The 17,308-nt window shown below is 42.2% G+C and overlaps 1 protein-coding gene across 3 annotated transcripts in view; it reads right to left on the minus strand.

Annotated features, from left to right (window-relative positions):
* TGFB2 (transforming growth factor beta 2) overlaps positions 1–17,308 on the minus strand; it is a 92,094-nt gene that overhangs the window by 20,519 nt on the left and 54,267 nt on the right. For all 3 annotated transcript variants that reach the window (XM_070474503.1, XM_070474504.1, XM_070474505.1), the window contains one exon: positions 14,806–14,969. In XM_070474503.1, the coding sequence (XP_070330604.1) occupies positions 14,806–14,969 (164 nt within the window). The remainder of the gene's footprint in view (positions 1–14,805; positions 14,970–17,308) is intronic.

Genomic DNA, 17,308 nt, shown 5'->3' on the forward strand with positions numbered 1-17,308 from the left:
TTAACTTAGGTTCTTCCATGTGTTAGCTATTGTAAATAGTGCCACTATCAACATTGAGATGCACATATCTTTTCCAATTAGAATATTCTCTGTATATGTACCCAGGAGTGGGATTGTAGGATCCTATGATAGCTCTGTTTTTAGTTTTTTAAGGAGCCTCCAAACTGTTCTCTATAGCTGCTGTGCCAATTTACATTCCCAACAGTGTAGGAAGATTCCTTTTTCTCCACACTCTGTCCAGCATTTGTTATTTATAAATTTTTTTATGATGGCCATTCTGATGGTCATCAGTATCAGGTGATACCTCACTGTAGTTCTGATTTGCATTTCTCTATTAATAATAATTGGAGATGTTGAACATCTTTTCATGTGCACATGGCTGTCCTCTTAGAAGGACACTGCCCATATAAAATTAGAAGCCTACCCTATTTCGGTATAACCTCACTTAACTAATTATATCTGCAATGCACCTATTTCTAAATAAGGTCATGTTCTGAAGTGCTGAGGGTCAGGACGCCTACATATCTATTTTGAAGGGATATAATTCAACTTATAACAGTAGATGCTCATACATTACACAGGGTTGGGTATTTTTAGATGTTCAATCTGACTAGGAAGTTCTTCAAAGCAAAAAGTACTTTCTTATTCTTCCAAAGAGTATTTTCCACTGCAGTTTACATGGTCTAACTTTGGTAAATTCTTACTAACAGACTTCATTAGAAAGACATATGTGATCAAGTGACATATAAGCCCCTGAACAATCCATCTTTTAGAAGTGGTAGAAACTACTCAGAATTTCATACATACATATGACACACACTTCACAGAGACTTCATAGATAGACATCTGTATCTATAGATCTTTATCTCTATCTGATGACAAAGAATCACCAGACAATGTAAATGATTTTATACTGCATTTTACCTTACTTAATATATTTCACTGTGGGAATGAAAATGATGAAAAAAAAGCAAGAGAGGTGAATTTCCAAATAATAGAAAGTGGGGTCTTAGAGCAGAATTGGGTATAAAGACTTCTCCTCCATGAGGCATAAACATAGTCCCCCAGCCCTGTTTAACTGCAGCCTCCTTGAGCAATGCTGGGTCACCTTGCAGGTGTCTAACAAGCTCACATACTGCATGAATCCTTCGAAAAGTGGCCTAACAGACCCAGCGCTTAGCCTCCTCGTCCCGTTGCCGCGTCCTGTAATTGCCATGGCTCTCCTGTGACCGCATCCCTCTAGGAGGTGGTAAGGAATACATACTTCATAAGAGCTTCATGAGATCCTGTATAGTAGAAGCCTAAAGAATGCACATCAACTTTGAAAGGAAGACTCACCTGACAACACAGTCTCTTTGGAGCTGAGAAATCTACATTATTATGTCTGATATTAACTCTTTCTCTTTACTGACCAAAGTAATGCACATTGCTATGCTCCTATGTTACACAGATCCAAGTGCAATTAATAAAGTATGGCAGACAGAGGGCTTTAATGACCGTTATGGGAATGATACTTGCAAGCTACACATATACACACAACCCACACAAATGTACATCCACACATATATACACACACATACACAATATATTAATATATACACAGACATGTACTTAGTCGTTTATTTGTGTGCGACTCTTTGCAACCCCATGGACTGTAGCTCGCCAGAATCCTCTGTCCATGGGGATTCTCCAGGCAAGAATACTGGAGTGGGTTGCCATGCCCTTCTCCAGGGGATCTTCCCAACCCAGGGACTGAGCCCAGGTCTCCCGCACTGCAGGCGGATTCTTTACCATCTGAGCCACCAGGGAAGCCCAAGATTACTGGAGTGGGTAGCCTATCCCTTCTCCAGGGAATCTTCCAGACCCAGGAATTGAACTAGGGTCTCCTGCATTGCAGGCAGATTCTTTACCAGCTGAGCTACCAGGGAAGCCCATACATACACATATACACACACATACATACACACACACACACACACACAGGAAAGCCTCTCCTCTCTGATGGAAACACCTCATAATTCCCTATTGTTTCCTTCACTTTTTTTCAGTCTCCATACACAGGCCTTTGTGCTGACTGCACATCTGTATAAACAAGCAAATGCATCTCTACAGGTCTGGGGGATGAAGGAGTCCTTTGTGTAAATGGAAAGTCTCTGATGCTCCGCAGCTCAACAGCATTCACAAGACCATTGGATGTAAATCACACAACAGAGAAAATGATTCAAACAGTCACAAGTCACATCCTCACAGGCAAGGCAAGAGGCACCTGCCTTCCAACCATCAGTGATGGAATCTGAAGGGAAAAAGTCAAGACCATAGTTCTAGTCGGTCCTTGGGGCCAAGCCACACGGCTCAGTACCAAGGATGCTGATAGCGACCTGGTTGTATCCTACCATGGGGTGAATGAATCCCGCCAACAAAACTTCAAGCTCTCTGAGGCCATATCTTCATTTCCTCATTCAATCTCCCCTTCCAATTCTGCTGCAACTTGACACGAACACACACATACTTAGGGAACACACATCCAACCCCATTCTCCTTCTTCCTGGCTCCCAACAACCCATGTGACCTGTACTATAATTCAAGTCCCAGCTCACATTCAGCTGAGCCCTTTAATTTAGGGGGTGTGACTCTAAAGTAATGAGTCTAAAAAAACAGAGAGCCTGTCTTTTCTACCGTGTTGATGGGTTACCCAAGAGTATCAATTTCACTAATTTATTATATACATATGCATGTGTTTTATCTACATGGTTATTATTCACTTAACCAGAAGTAGCTCTGTATAAGTAACAGAAAATGCATAGCTATCCATGTTTCTTTCTTCGTAAATAGCTATGGTTAGAACAAATCTAGCAGAATTTCCAAATCCAAATAAATGATGTTTCTCAAGAGTCTCCTGATGATGTTATGCTCTTATTTCCACAGTGTTCCCTGGACTTAAACCTCATTTTGAAATGTTCCTTCAGGGTATTCAAAGACGTTTGTCGAGCATCATCTATGCACTCGGTGCTGTTCTGGGAGTTTATCCCCAGAGGTACAGACAAGATCATAAATAAGATGAAGATAGAAAAGATCAAGCGTACCACAGGACATGAGTATGGAGCAGAAACAAACAGTGAAGAACGGGGATGGTACATGTCAGGAAGAGCAACCTTGAGATGTCACACAGGGTGGCCAGGGAGGTCTCTAAGTGAGTGACATTTGAAGAAAGATCTGAAGGAGTGAAGAGAGAGAGGCTTCTGGGAAGCAGAAACGAGCACTGTGGGTGGAAGGAACAGCAGCTGCAGACGTGAGCAGGAGGTGAGCCCGGGGTGTCTGAGGAGCAGCAGAGAGGGAAGGATGAAGAACCCCCCGAGTGGCGGCAGTCATGGCTGGGGGACGAGTGAGCAGTGGGTCAGGGATGGCCTCACGAGGCACAAGAGTGAGGTAAGAAGCCGCGACAGGGCTCTGGACAGGAGGTCTGGATCTAAGCAACCTCTTGGGAGAAATCAACCCCACTGCTGTGTTGCAAATGGCCTAGAATGGGGCCAGGGTGCAAACAGCGAGATGAGGCCATTGCAAAAGCCCAAGTCCTGGGACCAGTGTAGTAGAGGCAGGGAAGTAAGAAGTGGTTGGATTTTGCATCCATCCTTTAAACACTTTAAATCACAAAGGAAAAACAACTTAGCTATTTTTATTTTCGACTTTCATTAAAACTTTGTTGGCTGGGACTTCCCTGGTGGTCCAGTGGTAAAAAAAAAAAAAAAAAAAAAAAGAATCTGTCTTCCAGTGCAGGGGATGCAGGTTCGATCCCTGGCCAGTGAACTAAGAGTCCACATGCTGCAGAGAAACTAAGTCCATGTGCTACAACCATAGAGTCTATGGGCCGCAACTACTGACCCCATGTGCTCTAGACCCCACGCAGTGCAACTAGAGAAGCCTGGATGTCACAGGCAAGACCCAGCACAGCCAAGACCCAGCACAGCCAAAACCAGAAAGTGTGGAAATACTGAAATAAAACAAATCCCTAAAAAAAAAACAAAAACAAAAACAAAAAACAACCTTGGCCATTTTCAAGAATCAACAGGATCTTTCAAAAATATAGATTTGTCCCCATTGAAGGAATTCACAGTTCAGTATTTGCAGGTTCTAAACACAGTTCTAAAACAAAAGTTCCCCCAAATATTCTGATTACTGTTGCTACCAGGAAATAAACATGTATCCTTCTTTGGAACAATTTTTGCCCTGGTGGAGTTATAGAAAAATTGGCATACAATTATAAGATGCAAATAAAACTACTGAAGTCAACACAGGAAGCATGTATCAAGCCTATTTGTGTGGCGGTGAGGCAGAGAGAGCTACAAAGACATCCTCACTGGGGTCGGTCATTCTGTAAAGGTTTCTTCAAAAAGAAAAGCCAGACACATCACAGAGTCAACTCATCAGAGCTGTGTCAGAGTTCTGATAAAGCAAACATCCAGAGCACTAAAACCTCGACCATTCCCATAATCTTGCTCTGCTCTGCTGATCCTCGGAAATGGGTCAGAGGAGACCTCATCTAACCAGAGATGAATGACATCATCCAACCAGATATGACTGACATCATCGAGGAGTAGTTTTACGATCACAAACTCACTCTAGGGGAAATGTAAACAAGCTCTAGATGACAAGCAAAACCCTGCTGAAAATAATCCACTCCTGACACAGCCAATGTGCCAGACACTCTGCAGCGGTGCTCTCTTCACAGCAACTCATTAGACAAGAACTGTTGTCTCCATCGGATGATGAAAAACTGAGGCTCAGAGAGATGAGTGATTTGTAAGAGCAGAAAACTAATATTAATAAACAAAAAAAGGCAAAAGGTGAACCCAGGGCTGACTGGCTGCAATGTTCCTTTACTTTCCTACCCAGAGCTACTCACCAGCAATTGAATGAGACCACCACCTGCAGAGTGAGTTGAACATATTATTTAAGGAAGTCCTGAAGTAAACTCGTGGGACAGTCACTGCACACCCAGGACCCGGAGAGCTAGGGCCTAAGGTGAGAATTCTCATTTCTAAGAGATTTTGAAAAGATTGCAAATGTAAGAGATGGTTTCTGATAAAAGTTCAAAATCAGTGCTTTGGGAATACTACTACTACTAATCACTGAGTAGACTCATTGTGCTAGGAATTTCCATGCATTCGCTCATGCCTTACAAAATCCTGGCCAACTAGGTGTTTTTATTTACTTTTAACAGATAGAGAAATCATTTTGGTGCTGTGCCTTTCTCAGATTCCCCAATGTCACACTTGGAACCCACACTGGCCCAACTCCGAAGCCTGGGACCCTCCTACCAGTAGGATAAAGTAAGCACCAGCACAGCTTCTGGGGCTAGGCCACCTAGGTTCAAATCCTGGCTCTGTCTCTTCCAAGTTATGGGGCCTGGACAAGTTGCTCAACTTCTCTGGGCCTCCGTTTCCTCATTTGTAAAATTAAGATAACAATAGGATTATTATAGTGATTAAATGAACCAATCATTATAAAGCACTTAAAATAATGCCCTGCACATGGTTAGTAATGCATATGTCAGTGATAATTATCAACATGGTTACTGAGCCACATTATGCAAAAGAACAGAGAATTATTAGTTACAATTGCATGATTATTAACATTTTTTTTAAATACAGTGGGGAAGGGTGACTGTTTGCACCATTTTTGGGGTCCAGTCTGCTCACAGGGTTCCTAGACTCTGGGTAACGTCATAACTGAATGCAAATGATAACGATCCAATTTCCTTACGAGGCGAGCATGTCATTCGATCAGTTTGCAAAAACCTGAGATATTAATAGCCTTGTGCAAACAAAGTGTTTATTATACCTCATGGCTTTTTTTTTAAGTGGGTTACTATACCGCGTGTGTCTCCAATGTGGCGCCAGAGTTAGGATCAGTATTAAGGGGATTGTATGCTGTAAAATTCTAGACAACAGGAGCACAGTATAACGTTTTTTTTCAGTGGCATTTTTTGCAAGTCTAATTTAACAGACAGTCAGTTTTCCTGGCTGACCTCTTTATATTTTATAAACCCTTGGGCAACATGAGAACTGAAAGCTGAACTCTGTGTGTGTGTGTGTGTGTGTGTGCGTGCGTGTGTGTGTGTGTGTCTGTGTGTGTGTGCGTGTGTGTGTGCAAGGCATGATGGCACATATGCGCATGTGCACATGCATGGGTTTGGGATCAGGAAAAGGGTGCAGTTTTCATTAACCCCACTGAGTACTCTGGTCCTTGCAATGACAAGAACCTCATCCTTCATTCTGCAGTTTTGTTGTTGTTGTTCAGTCACTCAAGTCGTGTCTGACTCGTTGTGACTCCATGGATTGTAGTACGCCAGGCTTCCCTGTTCTCCACTATCTCCCCGAGTTTGCTCAAGTTCACGTCCAATTAGTTGGTGATACCATCTAACCATCTCATCCTCTGCTGCCCTCTTCTCTTGCCTTCAGTCTTTCCCAGCATCAGGGTCTTTCCCAATCAGTCAACTCTTCACATCAGGTGGCCAAAGTATTGTAGCTTCAGTTTAGTATCAGTCCTGCGAGTGAATATTCAGGGTTGAATTGCAGTTTTAGAGTCCCTTAAAACGCAAGTTAAGGCCATCTACTTTGAATTTTCACGGTAAAGCCTTAGGGGTGTGCATAGTTTAAAATCTTTCTCAGAGATGAGATACAATGTTTATTTAAAGTGGTGGGTGATTCACTCCTTCCCACTAAAATCTTCGTTTATTTATTTTGCTCCATAACCATCAGGTCACGCTTTCACTTGCAACTCTGAAAAGTCATTTCATGTGTACTGTACAGTTTAAAGCCAGAGATAAATGGATGTGACTTAGATTTAGCCACTGTTTTTGTATAGCCTTGCAAGAGATCTCTAAAGATAAGAAATCATCACATTCGACAAGCCTGTCTAAACGCAAATCCAACTAGGCATTAAAATCCAAGGACTGGGAATTCCCTGGAGGTCCAGTGCTTAGGACTCTGTGCTTCCACTTGAGGGGGCATGGGCTCAATCCCTGGTTGGGGAATTAAGATCCCACCCATACAGCATGGTCCAAAAAAATAAATAAAATCCAAAGGATTAAAGAAAAGGATGAGGAAAAGCAGAAGGACAGATTGTATTTTACTTTTGTTCATCAAAATTCTGATAGAGTATCCAGTAGAGGTGGGGTGGGAATCCCTTGTTAAGGCAAAGGTAACTTCAACTGAAGCTGAATGCTCCATCTCTACAAAAATAAACACCACTACTGCCCTTCTTATGGCCAAGGTCAGGAAATCTGTTTCCTTGGAAATCCACTGAGCTCATTTCACCCCAACACATTTATCTTCTACTGATTAACAGAGAACCACTAGCAGACTGTATTCTAGCAAGCTATCTGACAGCAACCTCTGTGGTCTCACAACAGCCCCATGTGAGAAGATGACATTTCTCTCCTGATGTTTCATGATGTATCAACCCAGTATATCACATTGCCTATCAAGGAGTTCTTCTGTTTTTCTTTTAGTGGCCTCAAGCTAATAAATTAACCTAAAAATAATCTGGCAACTGACTTTGATAGGTAATTTTGTAAAAGGCTCTTCCTCTTGGAGGAAGTAAACACTTAGAAGTCAAAATCTAAGAGATAACAAGGAAGGAAGGGAACTAACATAGATCGACTGCCCACTCTCCATCCAGCAGGTATACACATGGTTTTATTTCACCCTTAACAGTAAACAACAACTGAACTGGAATTATTAAGAAAATTTAGATCACAATAGTCACACCAATGAACACTACACCATGCTGTCTCATTAAGGGTGACTAGTGAACTAGTGAATAAAAGAAAATACTGTGCAGAGTAATTCACTAAACCTACTCCTATCTCAAGCTGATGCATTCAGATATTTCTGCTATAAGTACTGCTGGGCTCAAAGAAATATCCTGATTCAGGCAGATGGTGTATTATCTTGGAATTATCTGCCTGTCCACCCAAGGAATCAAACCAAGATGGTAGGATGTTGCCAAATCCTCACAATTCCCTTCTGGAAGAAATGAGTTCTGAGGCATTCCTCTGGATTCTCCAGATTTTACACTAGAAGTCTCTTGGGTATATTTCAATTAGTAGAAAGATGGTACTGTTGAAACACCATTTACACATCTGTTCCTCCACCAGACTCTGAGAAACTGCAAGGCACAAGCTGAGTCTGATATATATTGCTAGATTATTTATGTTGTTCAGTCATTAAGTTTGAACTCTGACTCTCTGCAGAGTGTGGATTGCAGCACACTGGGCTTCCCTATCCTTCACTACCTCCGGAATTTGCTCAAACTCATGCCCATACACCCTCTGTCATCCCCTTCTCCTGCTCTTAGTCTCTCCCAGCATCAGGGTCTTTTCCAATGAGTCGGCTCTTTGACATCAGGTGGCCAGAGTATTGGAGCTTCAGCTTCAGCATCAGTCCTTCCAATGAATATTCAGGGTTGATTTCCTTTAGGATGGACTGGTTTGATCTACCTGCAGCCCAAGGGATTCTCAAGAGCCTTCTCCAGCACCACAGTTCAAAAGTACAATTCTTTGGTGTTCAGCCTTCTCTATGATCTAACTCTCACATCCATACATGACTACTGGAAAAACCATAGCTTTGACTGTCTGGACCTTTGTCAGCAAAGTGATGTCTCTGCTGCTTAATATGCTGTCTAGGTTTGTCATAGCTTTTCTTCCATATCGCTAGATGACTGGCAGTAATTCTGGTACCAATGCTAGGAGGTGCTCACTCAGAGTTTTCTGTCTATGACCCTGTACAGTGTGTTGGTGTGGCAGATTAAAGATGGGTGCAACTTCTTTGACACTCTTTCTATCAAGAGAAGGGGTCTATTTCCTTTCCCTTTGAATTTCGCCTGGGTGGTAGCACATTTGGTCAATGGAATAAGGTGAAAGGGAAGCTCTGCTAGGTTTGGCCCTTGTCTTTCAGTGGACTGACAGCTTCTGCCTTGGACACTTGGGCCCCTGAGCCTCAGGTAAAAAAGCCTGACTTCTCTTCTGGGAAGACCACACGGGTACATCCTGAAACTACTTAGGGCAAAGGAGGGCTCAGTCATCCCATCCCAGCTCCAAGCTTAGAAGCAAATTCATCATAGATCACCCAGTTCAGCCCAGCTGCCACCTGAGCACCATCAAGTGACCCAGGTCAAAGCCACATGGAGCAGGACAACAGCCCAGTCAAGCCCTGCCCAAGTTTCTGACTCCTAAAAATCGACACAAAATTGGTATTGAAGGCCATAAAATGTGGGGTAGTTGGTTAAACAGTGACTATTCGAAAAAGTGATAAAGGTACAAATCTTATTATCCTAGAGGTGATAAAGTTTGAAATGCAGTAAACAGAGCCACAGACACAAAAAACAAACATCATCACCAAAGGGAAGACGGAGGTGGGTAGGCGTGAATTAAGAGCTTGAGGATCAAAAAACAAAGAGCTTGAGGATCTGCTGTACACCACAGGGACGTATACTCAATATTTTGTAATAATCTATAAGGGAAGAGAACTTGACAAAGAATATATATATATATATATATATATGTATATATATAACTGAATCACTTTGCTATACACCTGAAACTAACACAACATTGTAAATCAACTTGACTTCAATTTAAAAAAGGTGGGGGGCAGTACGTGTGAAAAGGGTATAAGTTGGTGAGAGGAAGCTATAAATAGCTGGAAGGTCCAAGGTCTTTGGAGGTCAGCATCCCTAAACACAAGTATTCCTTGGTGGTCCCATGTGGCCACAAGGTCAGAGACACCCTTAAATAACTTATTAATTTCTTGGTGACTCATTTCTTCTCTTGTAAATTTGAGGACTTAGCTTCCTCCAAGGTGGCAGATTCACTTGCTCATGCTGGCAATATCCAAACTGAGGAAGATTCCTCTTTCCTATTTTTTCTCCTTCTCATAACTCTGGGCATGATTTTAATCATAAATACAAGCATGACTTAATCAAATAAAGATGTATTCAATTTTCCAAAAAGGCTAAGAGCTCTACTAAATATTAATAGGTTCAAAAACATTTCCCACAGCACTGGAGCTTTATCGGAGCACATTTCAATAAAGGCTGCCTTTGGCATAGATCTCTAAAAATACAGTAAGGGTCACTGCTATTTGGAAAAAAAATTCAGTTTTCCTCTTTTTCCCCCTCCTCCTTCCCTTCATATCAGAAGGCTTTATCCCTTTCCTATTCCGTGTGATATTGCTGTCCATCTGAAGTCATATCATGATCACACCAGTATATGCTCTTTGGAGTCTGTGAACATAAGAGAAGTCAGGGGTAGGAGGAGGACAGGACGGTTTTATGTTACCACCATTCATCACGGCTCTGACAGACTATTCTGTAGAGAGGGGAAGGAGAGAGCCGCCTTGCCAAACTAAACATGATTTCCACAGAAGCTCGGGTGTCTTGACTCTCCCGGGCAGGGAGAAATCAACAGATGCAGAACCCCAGATGAAACTAACTCTGAGCTTGCTCCCAGAAATGCTATCTTAGGTCTTTCCCGCCTGGGATTCTGACTCTAGAAAGAGTAACCATCTATAAGTAAGGGACAGAATGACCCCCAACCTTGGGATATGTTTCAAATCTGTGATGCCCATGGCGAATGACTGCATCTGAATCACAAGGAGAACTCTTAGAAACCACATCTGCCCACAGGGAAATCTTTTCCTCTCCAGGGACAATCAGAATCTCCAGGAAAGAGGCCATGGGGCAGGCCTTGTAGAAGCTCCCCCACGGCTTCTATAGGAAGGGAAGCATCTCCTACACCCACATGGCAGTGCACATGAGTACACACCCACATACTCTTCCCCTGCATAAAATCAGTGTCCTGAATAATCCTGATAAATCATCCATATAACCATCTAAACACCCTGAAAACCTCTTCTAGTGATCCTATCTTTCTTCCTCTAGGAAGTAGACTGTCAGCTATGTGTTAAGTAATATAGTAATCAAAGGGCATGTAGAAATTTCAGAGGTTTTGTCCTTCTGAATAGTTGAGCTCTCCAAATAGCTAAAGATCTGTCCATTTAAGTCTTTTATTTTTCAAAATAACCTTTAAGCAATTTTGGATATAAAACTCTCTAGCATTTTATGGCATGTGTTCAAGTTATTACCCAAATATAATTTAGCCTCACCTACGTAATTCAAGGCTGTTATCATAAGCATCCATTTCTGCCCCCTGACAGAAGGGAGTTTTATACCAGGGAGTTTTACCACTGAAGGCTGCAAAGACTTCCAAATGCGCAGAAGGCAAGTGGAAAGTTGGAGAAAAACAAGCCAAAATTGGATTTCCAATGAGGCCACAGCAGGTATCAGAAGACAGGTAGGGTGCCACAGAGACAGAGATTGGGTTAACTACAAACAGGATAAGATTTAGGAAAATTGTCCGTAAGAGACATTGCATTCTGCGACTTGATCTTCTGAACGGGCATCACTCAGGTGCACTGGCAAACACTGCAAGTCTAAAGGTTCACCTCCTCCTATCAGAGTGTCTTCCTCCAGCACTCCTTCCTATCAGTGCTTCAAATTTCTTGGTCCCAGAGAGGACCAAAGGCTGCCTTTCCAGTGATTCAGTTGCATGTCTGCTGTGTCTTCTGTGAGGCGTTCAGGGATCTCTCTGACTTACTTCTGGACCTTGGCTGTGTTTCAGGAGGTTAGACTGCAGCATAGCTGAGCTCCAGATAGATAAGGAGATGTTAGTCTTCCTTATTTTCCTTAAAACTACCTCCTTCCCAGATTCCTGTGTTCAGTGACATTGAACAAACCCAAGGTCACAGTCTCCATTCAATGGGCTTCCATCTTGAGCTGTATCTTTTCCAATTGTTGTCATTCAGTCTCTAAGTCGTCTCTTTGAGACCTCATGGACTATAGCCTACCAGGTTCCTCTGTCCAGGCAAGAATACTGGAGTGGGTTGCTATTTCCTTCTCCAGGGGATCTTCCCGACTCAGGGATCGAACCTGTGTCTCCTGCTTGGCAGGCAGATTCTTTACTGCTGAGCCATCAGGGAAGCTCCATCTTTTCCAATTTGGGGACTTTAATTGGAACAGAGCTTGCTGCTCATGTCATGGGGCGGCCAGTGCTGCAGTAATCTCTGGGAACGTACACATCCTTTGAGGACTCATTAAGGTCCTCTAAATTCCAGCCTCCAAGTACAGATCCCCTCCTGGAGATGAGACGGCCTCTGGGAGGAAGATAAACCATCAGTATTCCACTATCAGAGGTCACACCTCAGGGAAAAAAGTCAGGAGCCAAAGAATAATAGTGATTTAGCAGCTTACATTACAGGCAACAAAACTTAACAAACCTTGCCTTCAATTAACCTGAAGTCACATGTCACATAATTAAAACAGGGCCAGAGAGCACAATCCATCTGTACAGGGAGGCATGTAAGAGCGTCTTAATTGAAAAAAGAAGAAAAAGGAGGACCGGGAATCATGTTTTTAATTTTCAAATCATCTTATAATATCTCTGACTAACTTTGATCAAGCTGCTTTTTCAGAGAACTCAGTCTTTGCTTTCCCTCCAAATATCACTCCACCCTCTGGCCGGCCTAGTTTCTCTTATTTTTCTTCTACTCTGGCTGATTTTGAGGCAAAGAGGTAGGAAAGGATTTGCTACAAACAGCACATGTGGTAAGGAGTGAACGCTGGGGAGTCAGAGTTGGACTTGTATCCCAGCCCTGCCCCCTCCTAGCTCTGTGACTCTGGCCAAGTGACTTAATTTCTCTGTGACTCAGCACCTTCTTCTGTAAAAAGAAGAAAGAATACAGGAGTAGAAAGAATATTTTAACTGGGTGAAGGTGGTCCAAAGGCACAAGCTTCCTACAGCTGTAAGATGAGTAAGTTCTAGGGATGTAATGTACAACACAGGGACCATAGTTAGCAATACTATATGGAATATTTGAAAGTTGCTACTAGAGTAAATCTTAGCAGTTCTCACCACAAAGAAAAACAGACGTGTGAGTATGTGAAGCAAAGGGTGTTAACTGAACTTATTGTGGTGATCATTTTGCAATATATACACATATTAAATCCTTATATTGTACACCTTGAACTAATACAATGTTATGTGGCTATTATATATCAATAAATGGGGGAAAAAAGATGCCTCATCATGCAAACTTCATAGCAGAGCTGTGAGAACAGAGATAACATTAATAAAGGGCTTAGCAGAGGGTCTGGTACACAGAAAGGTGACTCTGTCTGATGCTTTTAGAACATGCCTTAAAATTCGAAGGTCTCCAAGGAAGTTACCTGAGGATCCATTATAGTAAGAATCACTTTTCATGAACACATATGTAACTAGTATTTGAAAACTCTTAACAGCTTTAACTTCATTCTCGAGATTTCATAACCAACATTTATTTGTATGATAATTTTTCCAATTTCCTAATAAATGCAAAGAGAAGTCTTCACCCAATTTCCAAACATTTACAATCCAGGACAATTAGAGGTTTCCACCTAGAGATGTCAGTTCCTCTATTCCCTCAGATATGCCCACTTCTCAGTCTTATTGTCTCACATGTTTCCTCCGTAACACTGGGTTTCTTGGGTCAGTCCTTGACCTTGTTTTGTCTCCATTTACATACCTTCCCTGGAGGGCAACCCTCTTCCTGAGTCTTTCCTCACCCTCTAGCACTGAGCACCATCTCTATAGTATCTTCTACAGGCCCCTTCAAGGGAGACCCTGTTTTTGCACAGGTGACTCCTTCTGTCAAGAATGACCATCCCTCATCCTGCTTTAACAGACGCTTCTTGAGGCCCCACCCAAACATCAAGTCCATAGTGAAATCTTTCCAACTCTGCCCCCTACATACCGTGTTTATATGGCACTATGACATATTCATTATGACCATGTCTGCCTCCCCTACTAGACTCAGGGCTTTTAGAGCAATGCTTTCATGTGCATCAGAATCCCCTAAAGATCTTGGGTCATGCTGATGCCACATGAGTAATAAGCTATTAAGAACATCTCTCACCTCTTGGTAACTTGGTATCACCACCATCATCATCACCATCATCATCATCACATCATCACCATCATCACCACCATCACCACCATCATCACCACCATCATCACCATCACCATCATTCATCACTATCATCACCATCACCATCATCATCACCATCATCACCATCATTCATCACCATCATTACCACCACCATCATCACCATCATCATCTTTTGACACAGCTGTACTTAAGGAGATGAGATGCCAGGGCTGCCTGAAATAATGGAGGGCAGAGGTGAACAGAGGATGTGCATTTGGTGGGGGATGGACTGGAAAGCCTGAGTAGAATCAGAGAGGAAGAGGAGGCTGGATGAAGTTAGTGAAGAGACAAGAGGTAGCAAAGACAGGAAAAAAAGAGAGTAAAAAGGATGGAGAGGAGACAACAGGAAGGGAAGAAAAGGAGAAAGAGATGGCCATCAGATGAGAAAAGAAAGGTAGCTGACTTCTCTCCTTGGGGAGGGATTGGTCTTGCACCATCTGACTTTCCAGAGTAGGGGGTGAATTTCAGGACTGGAGCCTTCCAGAGGATGATCATTCCAGCCATTTACGCTCAGAGCTTTCCCTCCTTCACATTAAAGGTTCTGCCTTCCTCAGCAACTCAGGAATGAGCTGTCACTGTGAGAGGAATAACAAATGATGGCCTGTCCCATGATTGTGAGTATATAAAATGTCATATCAGTTCAGAAAAATCTCAGTCTGTAGTTAAGTCCTTTACCCTAAGACTTAAAATTCATTGTCCATTCAAACAACCCAAACAAAATTACCTGATACAGCTCGATCCGTTGTTCAGGCACTCTGGCTTTTGGGTTCTGTAAACGAAAGACTCTGAACTCGGCCTTCACCAAATTGGAAGCATTCTTCTCCATCGCAGAGACATCAAATCGGACAATTCTAAAGTACGGTCTGTAGAAAGTGGGCGGGATGGCATCTGTAAAAAGTTAGAGCAATCATTGAAAATGATAAAAATCCATTGTTCTCTCACAAAAGACCCTGCAGCATTAGACAGCCTTAAGAAACCATACGGGAAATATCTATAGAATGATTTCGTTTCCAATGGCCAATTTAATATCATTAACAATTGAACTAGGAAAAAAAATAAACATGTGCATTTGGTTACAGGAGTAGCCAATTAAAAGGGATTAACAAACCACTTCCAATTCTATTTGAGGGCATGAAGTTAACCCTCTCCTTTGAAAGTTGACAGAATGGTGGAAAATCCTAAATGGTTATGAACTGGAACAAGTTCATGACAGTTGATGCCTGGAGAAAGCTGTCAGGCTTGCATACACTTTAATCAAATGTGCCAAGAAAATAGTTCCTAATGGCAAGCAGTTTGCCCATGTATTTTTTCCCTTGAAATTTTGGCACCCAAACACTCTACTCTCTCCAGGTTCATGGACTGCATTTTTTTGGCTTCTATAATTTGGTCTTTGACACACACAGGACCAAATACACCCTCTAGTGAAGCTAGGGTGAGGACAGTTGAATGAAAATACACACATAGTAGTGATACCAGGTCCAGTCTTAAAATTCTTTATTCGGCATAAATGTTCACGGGTGGGAGGGAATCCTAGTGAATGAAGAGAAAGAATCAACCCCAAGGCCTTCTGCTCTGAGCCATGAAAAACACAGATTTGCAGACAGCCCACGACAATTTCAAGTTCATGGGCTGCTAGAATGTTGCTGTTATTTTGAGGTAACCTGTCTTTGCCTTTGGATATATAACTTGAGGTTAAAACAAAACCAAAGCAAGTTTGAATTCTACCCCCATACTTCCTATATAACACCAATTTATTAAGTACCTATACTGGGCAGGCTAGCTGTTACAGGTATGTTTCTATAGTATAGGTAGAATAGGTATATTCCTACAATACTCTTTGAAAATCTCCTGCAAACTTACTTTCATTATTCTGGAATGTACCAACCAACTCTGGTGGTTCAATGATGTTCTACCCCCTCCTCAGTTATGTCACTTCATTACAACATAATCATTCTCAGTTTTTATGGCCCCTTACAAATGTTTTCTTTTCTTGGGGGGGGGGGGGGTGGAAGGGGGGGATTCCCTGGTGGCTCAGATGGTAAAGAATCTGCCTGCAATGGGGGAGACCCAAGTTCAACCCCTGGATTGGGAAGATCCCCTGAAGGAAATGGCTACCCACTCCAGTATTCTTGCCTGGAGAAGAAATCCATGGATAGAGGAGTCTGGAGGGCTACAGTCCACTTACAAATGTTCTTACTATTTTGCTATTATGCTTGCTTATTTTGTTTTCCCCAGTGAAAATTTTAAGAATCCTGAGGACTGACAGTATTTTCCATATATTTTTCTGCACCTACTAGAACAGGAGTCTGCACATATGAAGTTCACCCAGTATCCACTGTTTGTTTAGTTGGTCATCAACAGGAGTTTTGAAAGACTTAAGCATCTGGTTATTGGCAAGACTAGCTTCTTATTAAATAAATGTACCATCTCACTGATCTTAAAATAGAAATAAATACCTTTCATGATTTCCTGGGAAATCCTTGCTCTGGGATGATTACACTGAAAAATCAGATGCTACGAACACACCAGCATTTCATCATCTTAAGAGCTCTGCACTTTTTCCCCTCACAGAGGCTTTTCCCCATCCTTTCCCCATGTCCCATGACTCTCAGAAAGCATTTCATGGGGAAGTGATGCATTTCAAACCATGCTCTGCTTGATGACTGCTTCACAAACGACTGTGTGAACTGAAACTTTGTAGATCCAAAGTCTCAGAAACAATCAAACAAACAAACCTCCCCAAATATAAAGCATCCAAGTTTCAGAGAAAAGAACCCAACTGCGCAGACACAGGGCTGACGCACTGCATCATTAATGTGAAACATTTCCTGGACAGTTTCAGGAGGGCAAACATTCACCCAGGCAGAAGGGTCATGGGAGCCGCCAGCACAGCAGTTTGAAAAGGTAGCTGCACCAACATTACTTGTCCTTGCCCCGTGTAAGATCATTTGTGAATGAGATACTGAGATGAACCAAAATGTCATTCAGTTACCAGTGAGGGATCCTTCCTAGAATCTGCAGTGATGTTGGCCACAGCCCCCAAATCCAAATTTGTTATAGTTTGGATTTACATTGCTGTAGCATCTGCCTTTGGCAAAAAAGCAATGCCTACTGACATTTTTGGTTGTTTTAAGATTGAAATGTAAAATGCGGCAGATAGTACCATTAAAAATCCAACCACCTGTGTAAAGAAAAAAGAAGAAATCAACCTTTCTGCCGGAACATGA

The sequence above is a fragment of the Odocoileus virginianus genome, chromosome 11 (genome assembly GCF_023699985.2).
Source record: "Odocoileus virginianus isolate 20LAN1187 ecotype Illinois chromosome 11, Ovbor_1.2, whole genome shotgun sequence".
Lineage (NCBI taxonomy): Eukaryota > Metazoa > Chordata > Mammalia > Artiodactyla > Cervidae > Odocoileus > Odocoileus virginianus.